We start from the raw sequence: 22628 nt of genomic DNA, 5'->3' as shown, positions 1-22628 counted from the left end.
TATTTATTTTTTCTTCCTATAAAGCAAACTTTCTAAAGCACATGTGGTAACTGATTGGGAAAGAAAAATGTGACCCAAAAAAAAAAAAAAGCTTAAATACAAGGGGAACACCCATGCCGTGTGGTGGGACTGAGCGGCTCCGTCTAAAATGAATGGGCAACACAAGGCTACAGTGACGCTGGCCGGCGCGTACCAAGCACACAACAGGACAACATTCCCGCTTCCCTTACAGTTTCAATAACAGTTTGGGTGCACACTCAGTTGTTCTACTGTAGTTTGAAGCATACATAGATAGATTACACAAACACTCACACTAAGCATTGACAAGATTGCAGGCGACACGCAAACTGCGCCATTTTGGAAGTCCAAATATGGGCGTAGATTACGAAACCCTTAAATGAGGCTTAGTCTTCACAAGTTTCAGAAATGTTTGTTTTAATAAATGACATCCATCCATCCATCCATCCATCCATCCATTTTCTAAACCGCTTGCTCCTCACAAGGGTTGCGGGAGGTGCTGGAGCCTATCCCAGATGGCTTTGGGCAGTAGGCGGGGTACACCCTGAACTGTTTGCCAGCCAATCGCTGAGCACACAGAACAACCATTCACACTCACAAGCACACCAAGGGACAATTGGGAGCGCCCAATTAACCTGCCATGCATGTCTTTGGAATGTGGGAGGAGACCGGAGTACCCGGAGAAGACCCACGCAGGCACGGGGAGATCATACAATCTCCACCCAGGAAGGCCGGAGGCTGGACTCAAACCCGAGTCCTCAGTTCTGGGAGGCGGACGTGCTAACCACTCATCACCGTGCTGCCCATAAATGACATGTTTTCCATTATTTTTGAGTGGACGATGTGGACCCATATTTATATAAATTGTTTTATGACTTAATCATGCTTAAATAACCTGTATGATTAAAAACAACAAACTAGGGTTGATTCTATTCGTGTCACAAATCTGTTTTTTTAACATACATACATCATGTAATTTATGATCTCAGGTTTTGGACAGGTGTGATACTGGTTTGGCTGCCATGTGCATGTCTGATGTTGCCAAGAGCTTACTGTATATAAATGGACTAACAGTTGGGTTTACATTTCACAGCCAATTTTGTGCTGATTGGCTTTGCTTTCATTTCTTTGTTCATGGCTCTGACAACATGATGCGGACAAATCTTTGAGAAGCACTCATAGAAATAGCTTATAAGAAATTTTAGAAATGTATTCTTACCAATGAAATGTACAGGTAGAGATTCTTGGAGACTTATTGGTACAACCATACGCCATTAAATAACATAACGCTGCGGGAAAATTAATATCTTCAAGTTTGATAGGCTTGTGGGTGGCAACATAAGATGGCCGCCAGTGGCTTCACTTCTCGCGATGGTGTAGACATGGCATATATAAGTCTGTGGATGTTGCTCATCGTAGTCCAATGAGCGCTCAAGAAATTTGTGTGAATGCACAAGCACACGCAAAATTAGAGGGAGCATTACTTACCGGTGACAACCAGTATTAGTTTTTGAAAACTTGACTTTTTAAAACTATGGTAAGCCGTTAAACCGATAGTGACGTTTTCTTGCTTCAGTTTTGCTTCCTGAAGCCCTCAAATATCCTTAGCTAAAAGGTAAAACTTACAAGTGCTATTTTGTCATAAAATGTACTAAAATGGAAAATGTGAGAGAGAATAAGGTTGCATTAGCAACAGTCGGTATGAAAGAAATTAGACAAGTTCTGTGTCGCCGTCTGTAATATTAATTTTCTCTAATTAATTCTGCTTGTGTTTGCCCTTGCAGGTTTTAGCCTTTGATCGTGTCAGAGCGGGACGCGTCTAAGAAGGGGGACGACGACCGAGGGCGGGTGCAGCAGCAGTGCCGACCTTGAGACATGGCACCGCCCCCACACAGAGGGGCGTGTCTCGTCCTGCCCCTGCTACTCAGCTGCGCCGTGATCTCCTCTGTGGCAGACAGTAAGTTGCTTTGCTCCACATTGTCACTCTATTTAACACATTCATTGCCAGACCAGAAAAAAATGCATCATTTGACGGCTTTTTCCGTCAATGGCAGTGAATGAGTTAAACATGGTAAAAATCAATGAAGCAATTATATTGATATAATGTACAGCAGGGGTGTCCAAACTTTTTCCTCTGAGGGCCACATACAGAAAAATAGAAAGCTGCAAGGGCCACTTTGATTTTTTTTTTTTTTAAGTTATTTATTAACACATTCATGGCCAGACCATAAAAAAAATGCATCATTTGACGTCTTTTTCCGTCAATGGCAGTGAATGAGTTAACTGAGCAGCCGCATCAGACATGCATGCACGGCAAAGTTCCTTTTTCCTCAGTTATACGGTTGTCTTGAATCAATATTGAGGCTCGACTATGTTGTTATAAAGAGCCATCTATTTCTCTACTCCATCTGCTGTCACTGTGAATGACAGCCCCGGCTGGAAAAAGGTGCACAGTCAAGATGTGGCACTGTTGCCCCACCTTTGGCGGGGGGCTTGAGTGGCTTTCCCGTGGCCAACACAAGGTCAGGGACGGAATTAATTCAACACATGACTCACCTATAGTGCTGTCAAACGTCACCGTAATTCAATTACACGCACATACACGCTCCTCACCCACGACAACTGGACCTTCCTTTCATGTGAGATTCGTATCGGTGAACCCTTTGCTCTCTTGAACTTAGTGTGAAGTGTCTCTATTTTCTCTAGGTGGTGTGGTTTTGTTGTTTTTCTATGGCTTTCATCTGTAAGGTACAGCTTGTCTTCCTGTCACTTGTATTTCATCGTTTTTTGTTTTTTTTTATTAAGGTAATTTTTATTTTCTGTTATTTTTAACTCATTTGCTCCCAATAACGTGTAAATACGTTTTTTTAATGTTCTAAGTGTCCCAAAGACGTATTTATACGTTTTTTTTGTGTTTTTTTTTTTTTTTTTTTTTATGTTAGAGCATACAGAAGGCTTTGATGCAGCCTCTCAACTGCAAAGAGCGGTTGCAGAAATGGTAGTTATTACACAAACGGCCAGCAGGTGGCAGCAGAGCAGAGGAGATCAACCAGGGCCATGTAGAAAAAAAGCTCAATTACTTACAATTTTGAATAGATTTGTGAAAGCTGATGAAACTTAGCTCTCTTCTAATGCTAATTTTTGCAAAACGGAAACAGATAGAATCATACTTTTTTTTCCTGATGAAAGAAGAGACTTTAATGTTTCTTTTGATAGGTTCCATGCTTTTATAGCAATAGAACACAATATTCTGTGGGCCTTGCAAAATCAGTCAAAATCCAGTAAAACAGCCGGGAGCGAACGTGATTGCTTCTGTGAAAATGGCTGGGAGTGAATGAGTTAATATTAGTATATTAATATGAATTTTAATATGTTAATATGAATTTTATAATTCATCCATCCATCAATGTTCTTGACCGCTTACTTCTCACAAGGGTCGCGGGGGTTGCTGGAGCGTATCCCAACTGGCTTCGGGCAGTAGGCGGGCTACACCCTGAACTGGTTGCCAGCCAATCGCAGGGCGCACAGAGACATACAACTCGGGGTGTGAATTGCTTAGTGCCTGATAGGGGTGTTAAAAAAAAATCGATTCGGCGATATATCGCGATACTACATCGCGCGATTCTCGAATCGATTCAATAATCGGCAGAATCGATTTTTTTTTTTTTTTTTTTTTTTTTTTTTTAAGGATTCCCACCTTGAGCATGGAAGAATGTTATATGAACGGAACATTAAGCCTTAATATTTTATTTTAATGCTGTTCAAACAGAGAGATTACAACCTCTATAAGACTGAAATTTCAGATAAATAAATAATACATTTTCATATAAATCTTACACTCTACAAGCTTACTGATTAGTATTTTCTAAATTTGAATGAAAAAAATCGCAACAATCGACTTATAAATTCGTATCGGGATTAATCGGTATCGAATCGAATCGTGACCTGTGAATCGTGATACGAATCGAATCGTCAGGTACTAGGCAATTCACACCCCTAGTGCCTGATGATTCGATTCGTATCACGAGTCATCGGTCACGATTCGATTTGATACCAATTAATCCCGATACAAATTTATAAGTCGATTGTTGCGATTTTTGTACTCAAATTTAGAAAATACCATTCAGTAAACTTGTACATGTGCACTGTAAGATTTGTATGAAAATGTATTATTTATCTGAAACTTCAGTCTTATAACTGTTCGCTTCTGTATTTAACAAACAGGTTGTAATCTTTTTCATGTTGGAACAGCATTGAAATAAAATATTAAGGCTTAATGTTCCATTAATATAATATTCTTCCACGCTTAAGGTGTTAATCCTAACCCTAAACAAGACGTTTTGTTGAAAATTTTTCCATCAAAAATGGATGTTTAAAAATCCATTCGGCTGCCTATTGAATCGATTTGAGAATTGCGAGCTGTAATATCGCGATATATTGCCGAATCGATTTTTTTTAACACCCTTACAAACAACCATCCACCTTCACAAGCATAATAATAATTTGTGTATGTTAATGAATTTGGGGACTAATTTTCGTATATTTTCTGTTATTTTTGTTTCATATTTGTTGAATATTTTTACATTTCAGTATTAGTTTTTTTCACATGAATTGATTTTATTTTTCATACAAATTAATTTGTGTTACTTGTGGTGGTGGACTCGTTTCACGCTCGTTCCTGGTTGGCTGCTGTTCTAGGCTTTCTTGAGCATCAGTTTTCAATGTTCTGTTTACAAACGGCAATGGAAATCCATCGGACAATACCTTTAAACGGGAACCTTAAACATTACTTGACATTAATATGTTATATGTGACCTCACTAGTCCAAACATGACTTTCTGATTAATATTACATTTGTGGATTAGTTATGCAGCGAAATCCAGCCATTTGTATCCATCTCAGGGAGTGGCCATTTTGACACTTACTGTCAAGTGAAAATGAAAACACTGTTGCACATATTGATATGGATATATAACTCATATCCACTAACGCAGTATTAACCAGAATACCGTATTTAAACAAGTGGGGCTGCATAGTACATTATTTTTATTTTATTTTTTATTTTTATTTTTTTTTGGAGGGGGGTGACTTCCCCTTAGTTGGTAACTATTGTAAACACATCCAGCATTCTGCCATTTTTGCAAAATTACAACTCACAATAACGTTTGGATATGACAGAATTTAAGAACAACAGCTCTTAATAATCCAGGATAAGGCGAGTGTATTCATTTATGTATATGTACTTCGATTTCACGATTTAGCTCATTTTCAACAATTCAATTTTTAAAATGGTGAGGAAAAGTGGCTAAGAAAATGGATGGATGGATGGAATTTTTAATACGACAAATTAATCAAATTAGTTTGATTTATTGCCCAGCCCTATGTTTAACATTTCTTTTATTATTTATTTAATCTATGTGTGCATTTTTTTGTGCAATATTTACTATATTTTAACGCAAAGGTTGCAGTCCTGCATAATCAGAAATTCATCCCAACTGTTCAATGCGAGACAAAATATCGCACGCTTCCTACTGAGCAATATTGCCCTTGTCTCTCATTTTACAGATAAAGCCACACAAGCGCTCTTGGAAATAAATAAGTGATATGGGTACAAGAAAGAATTCCCACTGAGAAAGGGAAGATAAAACCCAAAAGGAGCCCAATGAAGCCCGCCTCTGGTCTGAGGTTCAGCTACACTTGTATTTTAGTGCACATGCATGCGAGAAAAAAAAACAAAAAAAAACGGGCATCGCAGATCTGTTATTACCGCCAGCATGGAGTAGACGTGGAATTAAAATAAGACCGTTGGGGGGCGAAAATAACACCTACCACTAATAGCAGGGTTGTGTAAATGCGGTGCCTGTAATTTCTCTGCAACTCAAGTTATGTGAACTTGATAGTGCCGGTTTTGGATTTCCTGTGTTATAGTGCAGACGGCAGACAGATATTATGGGAAAGTGTGCATGACAGGTTTATGATTACACGACTTCAGTCTGTCTCTTTCCAAGATTCTTAAAAGAATTAAGAAGAAATCCACCAGAATTGTCTGTCTCTTGTGACAGAGTGATCAAGACCAGCGGCTCACAAGCAACTGAAAAACAACAATGACTGTAAAATAAAACCAACAATTTTGAGTTGCGTGCGAAATCATCAAAGGCTCACAAACTTGGGTGCGGCCTATTGGATCCAAATCAGTTTAGAGTCCAACTTACTGTATCAATTTTAGAGAGGTACGTTATCATCTGCGCTGAAATTCATAAGAATTTGATTTTAAATTGTGAAGGCCAATCTTTACTACCATGCCACACACAAAGCAAACTCACAAGCTTGGCAATTTAACATCATCTATATGTGGAGTCTACCCTGTCTGAGCATGAAAGACTTTCACAAATTCCACTTGATAAAGCTAAAAGCAAAGTTATGATATTTTGTGTTGTTTGCGAACTCTGCTGCTGATGTCCACGCACACCAAAGCCAGTTTCATTTTGCACCATGAAATTCCGTAGGCAAGTCCATCATGAGTGGACACAAAGCAAACGATTGCCTAAAAAGTAAAAAAAATTACCTCTGCCTAAAAAGATACTTGGAGTCAACTTTAAAAACTCATTCATTGCCAGCCATTTACAAAATATCTAAATTTTCAAAACCCACGTGATATTACGTTCAATAATTATATCGAAACTGAATCTACCAAATGACAGAATAGACTCCCTAGTTTTTGCCTCGTCCCGTTCTTTTATAATTGACAGTAGAAAAATGTAGGTTTGCCAAAATACAGCCATTTCTCCCATGGACTCTGAAACTGTGTTTATTTGGTATAAAATGGGGCAATGATGTCATCTACCGGTTGTTGGGCATCAGTAAAGTTGTTTCCAAGTTTGACATTTACAGTGGAGCATAATCAGATTCTCCCCCATCTATCCCCACTCTTAAAAAATATACAATTGACAAAGTATACTTTTCAAAGGCAGTGAATGAGTTAAAACTACCTCTGCTAGAGATTTTGTTTGATTGGAACCACGTTTAATAAACAGATTGCAGTCTTTGTCAATGCGTGTAGGCGGTGATGAACACTGATATCTATAGTTTTATTTTGTTATAGTTAAGTACAGATAAAGTGTGTTTTGGTTGTTTGTCCTGCAGTGAATGTTTTTTTATCTCGATCGAAACTATGATTGCATAATGTCAAAATATTAGGATATATACAGTAGGGGTGTGCTCAAAAAATCGATACGGCAATATATCGTTGCGGGCCTCATTACAATACACGTATCGATACGCAGGCGTCAGAATCGATATTGCTTGTTAACTTTAAATCGGCAGTTAACGTTTGCCTTTGCAGCTTGCATTGTACCTAAGAAATAAAAACCAGCAGCGTCTTTGAAGTTAATTGACTTCAATTAATGCAAAAATAGCTCACCAGTGATTGGACACTGTGTCTTGCTAAGAAAAATTAAAGCAGAGGAAGAATATCAACATTTATTTACTCATAAGCTTAACATGGAACGTGTCTCATGTGGGACACATATGTATCGCAATACGTATCGTATCGTGGCCCCTGTATCGTGATACGTATCGTATCGTGAGGTTGGCGGCAATACCCAGCCCTAATATACAACCAAATCCATATTATGCATTTGCAGTGGACATATTTAGTGAATGAGGGATCCTTAAAATCTATTTGAAAACGACATAACTCCCGAGTGCAGGGTTATCTTTTTGGGTTTGAAATCAATCTAGAGTTTTCCCGGAAGTCAGTGACCTGACACCCAGTTTGCGTGTGGGCAGAAAGAGAAGGAAAAGAAGAAACTAGAAATATACAGGACATGTTTGTGTGTGGACGTGGCCAAGAATAGTCTTAGCTCCTAGGATGCTTTGTCGGTTCCTTCGCTTGGCCAGAGGTGCTCTGAAGCAGCTGGCTTTGAAACGAGTGGCGTGCGACGTGTCCTCCGCGACGGAGCCCAGCGACCGCGAGATGCAAACGTTTGCTTGTTGCCTTAAACGCCCCTTCATTTTGCACCGCTGCACAATTCCAGCTCCGTCGTGATTCGGCAGCACAAATAAGTCCTCGGGCGGCACTATCAGCTCGGTGACATTGTTCGTCTTGTGTTGTCATTGAGTACACACAATGCAATGTTATTACAGTGAGTGCTGATCGCAGACATCCCCATCGATCCTCCCCTGGGAGCTAAGCCTAATCAAGCAGGGGGGGCTCTCCACCAACCATACTAGTACACAATAGGCCTCAGGGCCCGCAAGGTCGGCCTCAAAGTCACATCGGTCGGCCTCTTGGAGCGACCCATCTTTGTTGTAGCGCTGCCGTTGAGTTATTTCGCCGGCGTTAATAAGCTTTTGATGTATGTGTCGCCTCGGCGTGCCTCTCTCGTTATAATCTAGGCGGGCTTTTCATGCGAGGACGACCACAAAGGCCTCCTTTGTGCACACGGACGAGGATTACGATGCCGCCGTAATTAACTGATTACTTTTTAAAATGGCTTTAGAATATCGACCCATAAGTGTTGACACACGCTTGACCGGCAGAATTATTTACTGCATGTTGTCCTTTATGAAGCCATCTTATACTTGTAAATGTTAGCCCCTCAGCGTCCCTCAGATTTATTTTGAAATTCAGCCCCTGAAAAATTTAGGGTTGAAATCGCCTTGAAGAACTTGTACTTGTTTGAAGTGGCCATTTTAAGTGACATTTTGACCAGTTCCTGAGCTTTTTACCTAGAATTGAGAGTATGATTGCTGCAAAAGTTGAACCACGTTTACGAGACAGATGTGTTCAAATCATTGTTAGAGGTTTTACGGCTTGCTGTAAAACAACCCATTGAAGTCAGTTCTCTTATCAACATATTCATAATTTAGAAGGCATGTCTATCATAATTAAACCAATAAAAAATAGTTAGATGGGTGAACATTTTAGGTGAAACATGGCGATAAGGGTTGATGACACAAAACTTATGAGGTCAAAGCGCAACCAAATTCTTATGTTTAATTCATCATACCTTGGGGTCCCCAAGTTAGGCAAAATCACCCTCTACTGCTGACCAAATTCAAAACTACAGCAGCATTTTTGTAACCTTGCTCTCACAAGATGAATTCTTGTGGTGTTTGTGAGTTCACAAACTCCGGTGAATACATCTTGTACCGCTCCCGCTGATAACCGCCGTCCCGAACCACTGGTGGTTATGGACCAATCACAGAGCGACATTGTGTTTGGGGGCGGGATATGCAACTGTGCTAACAAACAAACCCAACATGGACGAATGGACGTTACAATTAATTTAGTTCTCGCAGAATTACTCATCGTTTCCTTGTTGAATGTTGAACAGCGAGGGGTGCTTCGTGCACTTCTAGCTGGTAAGATGTTAGTGCTTTTCCTCCCTTTCGGCAAGAACGAAGACGAAATTCTTACCCATGGTCGTGATTGTTTAAAACAAACGTGGAGAATGCCGCATTGTCCAATCAGCTATAATTATTGTACAGAATGTCCCGCCTTTTCCCGCCTGAAAAAAATTACTGTTGAGACGTACCCATCTGGCTATTGCCAGGTTAGCATTTTTGCATACTAATAACACATTTCACCCTATGGGTGAATGGGGTCAATTTGACCCCAAGGATATTAGGAGGGTTAAGTCTGGTTTGTTACAAATTTTACTGTGTAGCATAGTGTGAACAATCATTGCGGTTGTCTGTCCCCCACCGACTGCCCAGAGCTAGCTGAGATAGGCTCCAGCACCCCCGCGAGCCTTGTGAGGAATAAGCAGTCAAGAAAATGGATGTATGGATGCGGTTGTCTGGACTTGGTCTCTTTGACTGCAGACTGGCCTGACCACGGTCAATACAAGAAGATACCGAATGCGCCAACAGCCGTTGCAAGTCAATGTTTGTTGAATGTTCTTTCTGGTTTGTTGGTAAAATCAAGCATGCAGGAATTGCTGATACAAGCGACATTCTCGCAAATTCTTCTCCAATCTTGGGTTTAGTTCCCCTTACCCAACAGTATATGCAGAATAAATTTGACGAAGTTGAAATGTCAAAATCAACGTAACAATAGTGGAGTTAGAATTACAAAATAGCCTCCAATTTCAATGTATAATTCTGTGACCTAAACAGCAGCTCCCCACGGTGTGCCATGTAAGACAAGCTTTTAGATTAAATTGGCAATCTCGAAAAGCTCTTACAATTTGGTGATGTAATGCATGTGCCAAAGTGGTTGTGGACGGGGGGTGCACCAGACGGGCAGCTGGGCGGCTGCAAATTGGATTTTTTTTTTCTTTTTTTTTTTTTTTTTTTTTTTTTAACGGTCCATATGGTCTCCCGGTTCAAAATCAAACAGGGGACAGAGAAATTGATTATCTTTTAATTAAAGGTAACCATATCCACCTTGGAGAGCCACTTGGAGAGAGTAATGCATTTAGCACACAGCTGCGGTCCCCGGCCAGCCAAAGATGGACTACAGGGACCGTGGTGGCAGGACAATGATCCGGAAAAAGCAATACAGACGATTTGTAGAATAATAGCATCAACAAAATAAAGGAAATGGAGTTGTTTTCATAAGCCAAAGTGCAGCAGTGTCACAAAGTGGCGGGTAGATGGGGGTCTGTGGAGGTTAATGATGTGAGATTAATAGTTTAATTAGGAAGCTCGATAGCGGAGCTCGAGGCAGTCACCCAAACCCTTCCGCCGTGTCCCAGATTCATCAGTACTACACAACGAGGAAAGCATTTCAATTTGTGTTCACACAAAATAGCTTTATTGACAGTTGCCACTTAGCCACTCACTGCTGTGCTTTGGAATCCTTTTGAGTTGAGTTGTGCTTAGATGTCAAGCGGAAAGTCCTCAACTGAGACTAGCAGGAAGTTGTAGAATTAATTATAGTATGTTGCAACACACCTGGATAATCTTTGGTCTCAAGCAAACACATTGTGGACATGATGCAACTCGCATTTACCGTAATATAAATCTTAATTTTCATCTACGGATGTGTAAATTTACTTTGAGACCATTATCATCCACGTAGACCAGATAGATGCTGGGGGGGGGACTCAATTTTGTTATTTTCAAGCAATAAGAGCTACAGAAGCTCAAACTCTAAATGGCCTAAACCTTTATACTTCCAAGTATCCATTCTGTTGAAACGATTCAGATGATCGCACCTTGCTGAATCCCAAAATGTTTCTTATTCCATCCATTTTTCGAAATCCTTTGTCTTCATTAGGGTTGCAGGTGGGCTGGAGCCTATCCCGGCTAACTATGAGCGAGAGCTGGAGCCCACCCTGGACTGGTCGGCAGCCAAATGCAAACAAACAACCGTTTGTGAACTTAAAATGCAAGTTTTTGGGATTTGGGAGTAAGCCAGACTGCCCACGCAAGCACAGGAAGAATATGCAAACTCCACACGGAGGGGCCTGAGATGAAATCCTCAGAATTGTGAGGCAGAATTGTTAACAACTAGCTCCGTATTGCCCATCGTTCTTAACGCATTTACTCCCAATAACGTATAAATACGTTTTTTTTAATGCTCCAAGTGTCCCAATGACGTATTTATCCGTTTTTTGTTGTTTTTTTTTGTTGCAAAGAGCGGTTGCAGAAATGGTAGTTATTACACAAACGGCCAGCAGGTGGCAGCAGAGCAAAGGAGATCAACCAGAGCCTTGTAGAAAAAAAGCTCAATTACTTACAATTTTAAATAGATTTGCAAAAACTGATGAAACTTAGCTCTCTTCTAATGCTAATTGCTGCAAAACGGAAACAGATAGAAATATACTTCTTTTTCCTGATGAAAGAAGAGACTTTAATCTTTCTTTTGATAGGTTCTTTTATAGCAATTGAACACAATATTCTGTGGGCCTTGCAAAATCAGTCAAAATCCAGTAAAACAGCCGGGAGCGAACGGGACTGCTTCTGTGAAAATGGCTGGTTAGTGAATGAGTTAAGGAGGCAAACTCGGAGATAGCATTGAAGGCCCTGATGGGGCTGTGAAGCATTTCAACTGTGGTGGTAAGTCAGTGGTTTGCTCGTCTGATTTGCGTGCCAGCAGTGTGGGCATTCAACTGGCAACCAATCCAGCCTTTCGCCTGAGTGTCCTGCTTTCAAAAACACTGAACATGATAAGCAAAATAGAAAATTTAAGAATGGTTCGGTTGAAATGTAAACATTGCCCCAGTCCCACAATTTGCGGTGGTGCTGCAACCTCTTTTCCATATCCAACGGATCTAACACAGAGCACAAATGAGCCTTGACATGGTTGAACTGTTCCAGTTGAATAAGCAAATCCTGTAAAGCCTGAATATCTTCCTCGTATTAATACAGTAAGCTAATTGATGTGATGCTCGCGGAGGGTTGAAGGAGCTAAGACTAAAAAGGGGTGGCGTGGTCAAGACGACAAGAACAATGGTCGGTCTCCGAGGGAGGGCTAATCCAAAGGAGGCAAATTAATTAGGTGAGTGGGGTTACAAGAGGGTCTTAGGGTGGGGTTGCACAGTGATGGATGATGAGCTCACCCCCACGCCCCTAAAATGGGATGCCTGAAGAAGTTGGTAGCCCATCTCGCCAGCTGAGCCCCTGCGCCTCTTGGGATCATTTAATACACTTAACATTTAGCCCGCATTGATCTACTAATTGTAGTGCAGGTGACCACGGGACCCCGACCAGTTGCATTAACAGAGCCCCCTCCCTCTCGTACTACATCCCACTTAGCAAGAGTAGCTCACATTTCCATCACAATGGTGACACGATATTCAAAATGAACTTTGAATTTTGATTTACATGCAAGCATTCCTGATGCAAGTATGCAAAGCCTATTTTAATATTGTCTTGTGTAGACAATGTGCGCTTTTCAGACAATGATGAGTCACTTCATTAGTAGCAGCACACAACAGTAGCACCAAAAATATCACGAACCAATCTTGTTTTCTTTGATAAGTCTGTCTCTGTATGTGGCATGGGTACATTCAAAATTGGTGTATGAATATGTGTGAATGTGACAATGGTTTTTGGGCATTTTCCATTCATTCTCCCAATGTCATGAAAGCATTGCATAGATACATTTTGCATTGAATTAAGTCGGCATCTGACAGTGGAAGGACAGTGTGAGCGTCAATGAGATACAGCACGTTAAAACTTTATTATCCAAGGTTGTCTGTGCTTGGTTTATCAAAGCAAAGTGTCTGTGATTGTCTTGATGGTACGATGAGTCTTCACACACACCCTTAAAAAGTACACTGCCAAAGGACAATTAATGCAACAAATGGAAATACTCAACAAAAACGTTTCTTTTTGTTTTAGGCTGTCTGTACTTGGTTTGTTAAAAGAAAGTCTCTGTGATTGTCTTGTGGGTGCTCTTCTAAGTCTTAACCCATCTTGAGAAAGACAGTTATGCATTTGAAGGACAATTCTGGCCGCTAATAACGGTTCTCGTCAAAAACATTCTTTATTATCCAAGATTGTTGTTAATCGGTTCATGAAAACAACGTGTCAGCAGTAACATGACAAGTGGCCACCATATTGGTGGAATTTCCAAAAATGGAATGGAATGATCACTTGTAATGGTTTTAAAATTCTCCATAGCAAATAGTTCATGAATAAACAACAACTGACCTGACTTAAAAGGAACCCCGACTGTAATGACAAGTTTTATTTGGATGTTTAACATAACTATGAGATTCATTTGTCTAAAAATCATTTCCAGTTTAATACATTTTGTAGGAACTTTATTTGTATGTATGTACACCACCATTGTGGTTTACGTGGCAAAGCATTCTGAGTAGTGACGTATAATGGCTGCTCACTCTCTGCCATGCAAAGAAAAACAATTGCAATTTTCTGTACACCAGCGAAAAAGGAGACAAATGCAACTCTGCACGGCTTTTGGATGTCAAATGGGAATACAAAAAAAAAAAAAAAAAAGGTAAGCCTCCTTAAGCCCAATTCACACTGACTGCGGAACGGCTGCGATGCGTTCTCCGTACGGCGGCCGTACGGACGTCGCGAGGATAGAACGCATTCAAGTCTATGTGTCAATTCACACCAGCTTCGGTACGGTGCGGAACGGCTGCGGTGATGCGGAAGGTTTCCGCAAGCGTTCTATTTCTTGCGGACGCCGCATGCGGATTTTCATGAAGCTAAAGAAATTACACGAGCCGGACAGGAAATCGAGCGTCTCGCATGAAGGTAAATCCGGTATATTTCAAAATAAAACAGTTTGCGAACTCATATTTGGGGAGGGAAACTAGCTAGCTGCATAGCATGAAATCAGTCGGACATTTAAGACAAAAAATGAGCTCAGGATAAATTAAACACGACAAAACGACATTATTTAAACACAAAACGTACTTACCTATGGAGAAGAGCCATGGTAGAAGTCCCAGAAATAATGTCCAAAAAGCATATTGATGCAGGTAATCATGGCTATTGTTTACAAATCGGACTATACACTGTTATCAGGTGAACTCAACTCTCCAGCTTGAACCCCACGTGGTCTGTCGGGAGTAGATTTCGATGTGACAACAGGCCAGCATGTCTATTGTTTACAAATTGGACTCTATATACACGGTTGTTATTGGGTGAACTCAACTCTCCAGCTTGAACCCCACGTGATCTTGTGGTCTGTCGGGAGTAGATTTCCGGACACGCAACGCACGCGGTGTGAATTGTAGTCCTTGCGGCGTCCGTACGGCGTCCGTACGGAAAACGCAACGCAGCCATTCCGCAGTCAGTGTGAATTGGGCTTTAGCTTTCCTAAAGATAAAAAGTTCCTACCTGCAGTACAGCGCTGTGAGTATTCTGCATTATAAGCCACCAGTGTGCTCCCTCATGAGCTGAGGGCGATCAAAAGTCTTTGATTGCGTCTGGTCAATGACAAGAACACAGCATTTTTTTTAAATTTTCATCCATTTATGACTTATTCCCAAGATATTGTTGTCAAGGTTATGAAAGACTCGCTTTGTGGGCCAGAGTCTTACAACTTTAGGTAGCATCAAGTGATTGTACACAGTAGCAGCTTTATAGTATTCAGTGAATCCTGAGAAATGGCTTTACTAGTGAAATCACATCATCCCGTCAATAAATTTGTTACCATGGCAACCAATGCTGCTATTTTCCAATTTTCTTTATTTTTCAACTCTAAATTCGAACAGTTTAACTTCCTTATTTCTCCTTTGAAATTTTCCCCCCAGCAAAAAGCTCACTATTTCCGGAAGACATCATCCGATTTTCAAAATTCTAGGTGCGTTGTACTCGTGCTGAAGAGCCCATTCCAACCACACTCATGCGGCATTCTGACAGACTGTCATTTCTGGGAAATCTTGTCAAGTTCTGTTGTCTTGAGAGTACTGAGTGTCGGCCCATTTTCAGAAAGGCAGTACACATTTACAGTTACATTACAGTTTTGGCAGGGAACGGATTAGTCATTAAAAAAAGTTCAATGTTCAAGGTTGGTGGTATTTTGTTTATTGAAAACAAAGTACATGCGATTGTTGAGGGTTCTTAAGTCCTCGCCCTTGTTTAAAAAGGATGTAGGCGTTTGAAGGACAATTTTGATATTGAATGGTGATAGTTTAGGTTTATTGCCCAAGGTTGTCTGTAGCCTGCTTGGAGTGTTATGGGATATTTGACTCATTTCCAACAGTAAGAAGATAATATTTTGTCTATAATTAATGTTAAATAATTAATAGCGAACTAATGCGACTGGTCGTTACATGTTTCCTGAGCACACATGATGTCATCTTCAGTCGACAGCAAGTGGTAAAATTGCTAAATAAGTCAATTATCCCTTGAAAACAAAAGTATCTGCAATTGTCACGTGTACTCGCCCATGTTTTAAAAGGAAATGCACATTTAAAGGACAAATATGGCGGTAAATTCGGTTACTCAGTAAAATCCGTTAATGTATCCGATAACGTTTGTTATCCAAGGTTGTCGAGACAAAGTATGATGAAGATCAGCAGCTGACTGTTTGTTTGCTGAAGGTTTGCCATGTGTGAGTTGACAAATCGCCAAGGGCGCTGAGTCACATTCGTCTAAATGTAGGTTGGACCCATTTCTGTGAATTGTACCGGTAAAATCAAACTAATGGTGTTATCACAGGGACACCCATGTGATTGCTAATAAAACGTAAAAGCTTTTTTCATAAAACATTTGTTTTAAATGGCCACTCCGGGCGTCTGGTCGGTCCTGGAATCACAGTGTGTGTTTTTCCTCTTGGTCACATGGTGCTTATTGGGCCGTCTAAAGAGGGGAGAAAGTGTGTAGATTTTAGCAATGCCTCCCGAAGTCATAATCAGGCTGGAGAAGATGAAAGCCATTACATAACGGCGACTCACACAGAGAAGAGAGGAGCGAAGGGTAATTGCACTTAGAGTTCTTGTTCTTTCGCTGCTGTCTTGAATAATTCACCGAAAGCTGCAAGGCCTGATAGAAAGTCGCCCACCCACCGCCCCCCTCCAAACCCCACAACCCCTGCGTCTTCATGGTACGCTGGGGTATTGAAAGTTTGATGTTTTTCCTCTTTGCTTCTCGCTTCTATGGGTTTAGATAGATAGGAAGGCATCTCAAGGCGATGAGTCACATCGTTTGTCCAATTTGACTTGGGTGAAACGGCAATCTCACATGCCACGACATGGAAAAGAAGATTGTTATTGCTGTGTCATGAATCAATTCTCTGTGATTTGACTCAGAGGCGGAGAAAACAGGCAGGAAGAGGAATAAGAATAACTTTATTGACAGGCTGAAACGCGAGTAGACTGGTCATGACGTGGATAGACTGGGTAATGACGTGGACAGACTGGGCAGAACGTAGACAGGCGTGGACAGACTTGGCGTGACGAACGGGGACAAAACTGGCATGACGAACCTGCACAGATGTGGCATGACGAACGTGGACTGACTTGGCATGGACGTGAAGATGACACTTGGCGTTGACATGAAGACCTGCGGTGACGTGGTGGCTTGAGGAGATGTAGAGACTAGACCTGACGTAGAGACAACTAAACTAGAGATAGAGAACTTGACCAGGAGTAGAGAAAACTAAACCAGACGTAGAGAAAACTAAACTAGACTTAGTTAACTTGACCAGATGTAGATTAACTTATAAAGCACCGCACCAGGCAAAGACAAAGTTGGGTATACTGCAATACAACATACAATGCTCCCACACGCGTGAAACAAAAACCACTCCCTGAATACCAACACTAACGAACCACATACAAGACACACCTGGGACACACAGCAGGCAGAGGGCACTAATCAGGTCACACATACTAGGAGGGGAAGGCACGCAGGTGGACAAGCTTAACGGTAACGAGACTAGGGGAGCAAAACCGGAGAAAAGACAACAAACACCCAAAACTAAACTTAAAAACTCAACCACCCTAAAACGAAACATAACAAGTACAGCTTTATTTTTAAAAACCTCATCAAAACAAACTCACCTGTGAGTGTAAGAGTATACACACTGAGCTCCCACTGATAGACTAACCTCCTGTGTAGAGATACAAAAGCAGAGTAATTTGTTAACTAGTTCAGATTAGCAGCAGGTAGTGTGTGTTTACAATGTGTCTGCTGTGGAAACAGTCTTGTCTATTACTGCAGATGAAAACATATGCTGTCTTGATGTAGAAAATACTGAACATACGCTAATGTTATTTACATTTGAGTTGACCCAGAGAACAACACAGCACTCCGTTAATTCCGACACATCATGTCACAGCCTTTGCACAATATAATCTTATTGTAAGAGTAGCACTGAGGCGACTCGTTAACATAGTTAAGGCACACTTGTGATGGGCGCGGGTTTGTGCGCACTTGTTCGTTGGTCTCGGCAAGTAGTTCTTATAGTTGGTGGATGAGGCTGACAGGCACCATAAACAAATGTTAAATGCAAACGATTCTGTGAGAATTGGAACGTTAGTCCCGGTTCCGATTGATTCTCAGCTAGCCCTAAATATTGCCTCAATTTAAGTGTGTAAGTTTTTCACCAAAATGAATTTTGATAGGTTGGCCGGTGCTAATTTAGAACCATGTACAAGAATACAACACTTTCTGAATTCAAAGTGAAGCGAGGAAGATTCAATGAAAAGTCTAATCTCCCTGTTTGTTTTGGTCACTGATAAACACGCTTGAATTAAAAAAAACAAAAACAAATTAAAATCATATTTTAGTTTTAAATTACGAAGGGTTCAATGAATGTTCATGGGAAACTACCTCCAACAAGGTTAAGAACCACTCGTCTAATTGCTACCAAATTTGAAGCACCTACACTACAGAGATGGGTGATTCTAAATTCTGAGAAATTTGATGGGCTTTTTTTTTTCCTCAGTGTGTGGGCGGATCATGGCTGCCAAAGTTGATGAATTTCATAACTGTGAAACGGTTGCAGGTGACAGACGTCTCCATTTTCATGTGCAAAACACAAATGGAGACATAATGTTTATTGGCTTAAACAGCCTGAAGTGCCTCAATCACATTGGGGTAAATAACTTACAGGGGCGAGGCGGCTTTATTTGGAATTAATTGCAAACAAGTTGCCCGCTAATGGCCTGCAAAAAGGCCTAAATGGAAGTGTTCCATTAAAGCCAGCCACACTGATGGCATGAGGCGTATTCCCGCTAAGTGTCGCCTTGTGAAAATGATAACTTGCTAATTTATTATTAATAAGAATGAATGGTTTTCACTCTGCCGCGTGCAAATCGATCCGCGATACTCTACACTGCAGAGGAAGCTCTCAAGCAGGTCAGGTTTGGGAATACGCTGATTGTCAGCCACCAAAAACAAAACAAAAAACACAGAAAAGCTGTTAGCTACTCTTATTTTGTCAGATGGGTAAAACCTCCAAATCTTTTCTAACTATGAACAGTACACCATACTTTTCACACAATAGACCTCATTTTCTGTGCTATTTTCCCCCCTGCAAACAGATGTTTTCTCTTGTTTTGCAACCCCATTTGAATAAACAACAGTTACCACTTGCAGCAACTCAGAGAAAGTGTTAAATACTTATTGTGCAGTGTATTTTTTTTTTTATTATAGTTTTTAATTGTCAAGGCTATACTAAAAGCTTGCATATAAAAATGCAATAGTTTTATGTGAGCTATAAAATGAGGTCCACAGTAATCCCTGATAATGTATGGAATAATAAACATGTTGAGTTATGTCATTTTTACACCACAACCCTTTTCCAGACGCGAGCTAATTTGGCCATCATACCACTTCGGCTACAGAAAGGTTAAAGCTGCAAATCGGACTGCAATAATGATTGGCCTGTATGTAGAGCACCTGACTGAGTTATGAAATTCTATTTCATTTTGTCTATTTATTAAATACTGTATTTTATAATGTCACGTCCTCATATCATGATGAAACCTAAACGTTAAAGTGATTGTCCTAAGCACCCAATTACTGCATTAACAGAAACTGAAAAATATCAAAAAATGAAAAAGAAACTGGAGGAATGCTGAGTTATGAAATTTCACTTCATTTTTACTTTTAATAAATATATCTACTAGGGTTGCCAACTTTCTCATCCCGAAATAAGAGACAGGTGCACGGCACGGTGTCATGGTGGTATGAGCATGATGTGTGAAATCAGTGTATATTCTGATTAGATTCGAAATGCACAAAGTTTGTACCGTATTTTCTGCACTATAAGGCGCACCTAAAAGCCTTTAATTTTCTCAAAAACCGACAGTGCGCCTTATAATCCGATGCGCCTTATAAGTGGCTCAATATTGGTTACGTACGGCTAACATAGTCATTAGCAGCAGTTAGAACTAGTGATAGACCGATATGTTTTTTTCAAGGCCGATACCGATACAGATTATTTGTAGTCAAGTCGGCCGATAACCGATATTTCAAGCCGATATTCATTTTCAGTAAAATGGGGAGGGGGGGGAATTCTTTCAAACTATATATAATTTCTCACTGAGTAACAAATTCATGTGAATGTAGCTCATTTGGGGTTTTTGTTAGGGTTCGTAAAAACGTTTCAAAAAGATTTTTGCGGTGAAAAATTGTGTGAATATGTTCCAAATGTGTTTACGACAAATAAAAACTGACTGCGAACATCTTACAAATCCTGATGAAAACCCCAAATTCGCTACGTTCGCAAGTATCCCCTGCTCAGTGAGCTTTATCGGCCTTCAGATTCAAAACATGGCCGATGCCGATATTTGTCAAAATGCCAAATATCGGCGGTCTATCCCTAGTTAGAACGGTAGTACCACACCTGAACAAGGCTGGGAAATATTGTAGATATGGATAGTAATGTTTGAACAATATTGAGTTATTGTTATATTGTTAATACGGAACCATATTGTGACTGCACTACCGGTAACTTGTTTTGGGAGTGAACAAAGTTGTCAGAATGCCGGTTTGTATTCAATTACCGGTCATAAATATTGACTGACTCAGATTTTTTGTTCAGATTATCTTTAGCACAGCTCCATCTATTGCAGGAGTGGCAAACTGCGGTCCTTGAGGGCCGGAGTCCTGCAGGTTTTATGGATTTCGCTACTCGAAGTGCAGCTGATTCCAATTAACAGGCTCGTTATCAGACTTCTGCAGAGCTTGCTGATGAGCTGATCATGAATCAGCTGTGTTGAAGAAGGGAAATATCCAAAACCTGCAGGACTGCAGCCCTCGAGGACCGGATCTCGCCACCCCTTGTACACAATGCAACCCCATCCACTGCAGTAGCTTCTACTCTATGCGCCTGATAATGAGGTGCTTATATTATGGAAAAATGTTTTCATATAGGCCATTCATTGAAGGTGCGCCTTATAGTGCGGAAAATATGCTACATTCCCTTTAATCCTTACTGCAGGCCATCATTACGTAACCTTATACAAAACCTCAAAGAAACCACAATTTGTCTCTTTACCTAAAAAAAAACAAAAAACAGGTGCAAAAAAAAAGAAATACAAAAGAGGAGCGTGACTCACCAAATTTACTTTTTCCATGGAGACTTTTCTTTCTTTTCTTTCTTCCTAACCGACCAGACAACACTACACACATTATTATTATTATTATTTTCTAGCCACTTACACAGTATAATCCGCTACAACAAATGCACGTGACGATGCCTGAAACTTGCCAGCAGGCTAAATTATCGCAGTATTTGTTCATAAATAGTACGAGAATTGATACGTTCGCAGCCGGCGTATTAAGATAGGCGTTTAGAGTGTAGGCCACATGAAGCTGTGACGAAACCTGGAAGTGTCTCTCTCTCTCTCTCTCTCTCTCTCTCTCTCTCTAGTTGCCTCTCTTACCTTGCAAGATCTCCACATAACGTCACACCCAGCAACTCATTTTATTGGCTACAAGCAACTTCCTTGTCACTTGTCAACCTACGGGAGCAGCCGTAGTCCAAAAATGGCAAAGGTGCCGTTTGCTGCATTTCGTGTAAGAATTGAGAATTATTTTACGGGACTTTTGAGGTCCCATACGGGACATAACAATTTAGCCCAAAATAGGGGACATTTGGCAACCCTAATATCTACTCCTGTCATTTGATTTTATAAGGTCACATCTTAGATCATGACAATGACATTCCAATCTTTTTTTTTTTTTTTTTTTTTTTTTTTTTTAAATCTGACTTCAAAGTAATATTGGTATAACCCCAACCATGAAATTCTGTCGACACGCACGTACTGTAGCCTGAGTTTGACAGTTTATGGCAAACACCACCTCGAAGGGGAGCATGTGTTAGAAGACACGCCGTGTCAAGAAAGGAGTTTGAAACCTTCTTTAGGAAAAAAAAAAAGAAAGCCTTGAAAGAAGGCGAGTGAGTGTGCACCTCGGCTGAGGGGGAGGATTTGCATAGGTAGGCTTATGTGTTCTTCACCTTATCCTTGCCTTTGTTTTCATGTGACAACTGCCTGACAGCCTTGAAAATGGGACACAGGAATGGAAAAAGGGTTTAAGAAAAGACGTGACAAAACCAAAACAGTTTGATAATCTCAAGCGGTGTTGCAGGAACACCCAGTCCAAAATGGATACCGTGAAATTAATTGCACTATTTGTATGAATTAAAGATGCATTGGTTTCCTTGTGTCCTTTATTATTAAACTGACAAAATTCAAGTGACAAAATGTTCTCATGAAGAATTTAATCAAATCCAGAAAATTAAGACATTGCGGGTGACCCACAAGGTATAGATATTCACTAGGGACATGTACCTTAAAGGGAGGGGCGCCTCCTTGGTCACCACATCATCATCATTGTCATTAAGACTGTATAAATCCTAATATTTATCATTAAAATGATTCTGCAAAAAAAAAAAAAAAAAACAATATAAAGTTGGATTACAAAGATTTTCCCGTCTCCCTATGTGACTTTTGGAAAGTCCCTCATTCTTTTTTCTTCCTACATGCAAACGACAAAAAAAAAAAAAAAAAACACAAAAAAACCACCTGCACTCCTTCAAGTTGCCATAACTGGATGGCGTGTGTTTACAACAACACTGAACTCTTGCTGACCCCGTTTACCTTCACTGAGCGCCACACCCGACGCGATCGCGTGTCGATGTGACAATGGACATACCTCGGCTTTATTTACCGCCACAATAATATGAGCCACACTGGTACACTTGCTACCGCCTCTTCTTT

General features: G+C 40.5%; 2 protein-coding genes across 16 annotated transcripts in view; one reads left to right on the top strand and one right to left on the bottom strand.

Annotated features, from left to right (window-relative positions):
- The window catches only part of LOC144020339 (ras-related protein Rab-8A-like), a 316622-nt gene that overhangs the window by 32548 nt on the left and 261446 nt on the right, over nt 1-22628 (bottom strand). The gene's annotated exons all lie outside the window — the stretch shown is intronic.
- Nucleotides 1-22628, top strand: part of ptprfb (protein tyrosine phosphatase receptor type Fb) — a 273163-nt gene that overhangs the window by 94745 nt on the left and 155790 nt on the right. For all 15 annotated transcript variants that reach the window (XM_077523628.1, XM_077523666.1, XM_077523597.1 and 12 more), the window contains exon 2: nt 1803-1975. In XM_077523628.1, the coding sequence (XP_077379754.1) occupies nt 1894-1975 (82 nt within the window). In that variant the 5' untranslated portion in view covers nt 1803-1893. The remainder of the gene's footprint in view (nt 1-1802; nt 1976-22628) is intronic.

The sequence above is a fragment of the Festucalex cinctus genome, chromosome 1, assembly GCF_051991245.1.
Source record: "Festucalex cinctus isolate MCC-2025b chromosome 1, RoL_Fcin_1.0, whole genome shotgun sequence".
NCBI classification, from domain to species: domain Eukaryota; kingdom Metazoa; phylum Chordata; class Actinopteri; order Syngnathiformes; family Syngnathidae; genus Festucalex; species Festucalex cinctus.
This window is presented reverse-complemented; position numbering and strand designations above follow the sequence as displayed.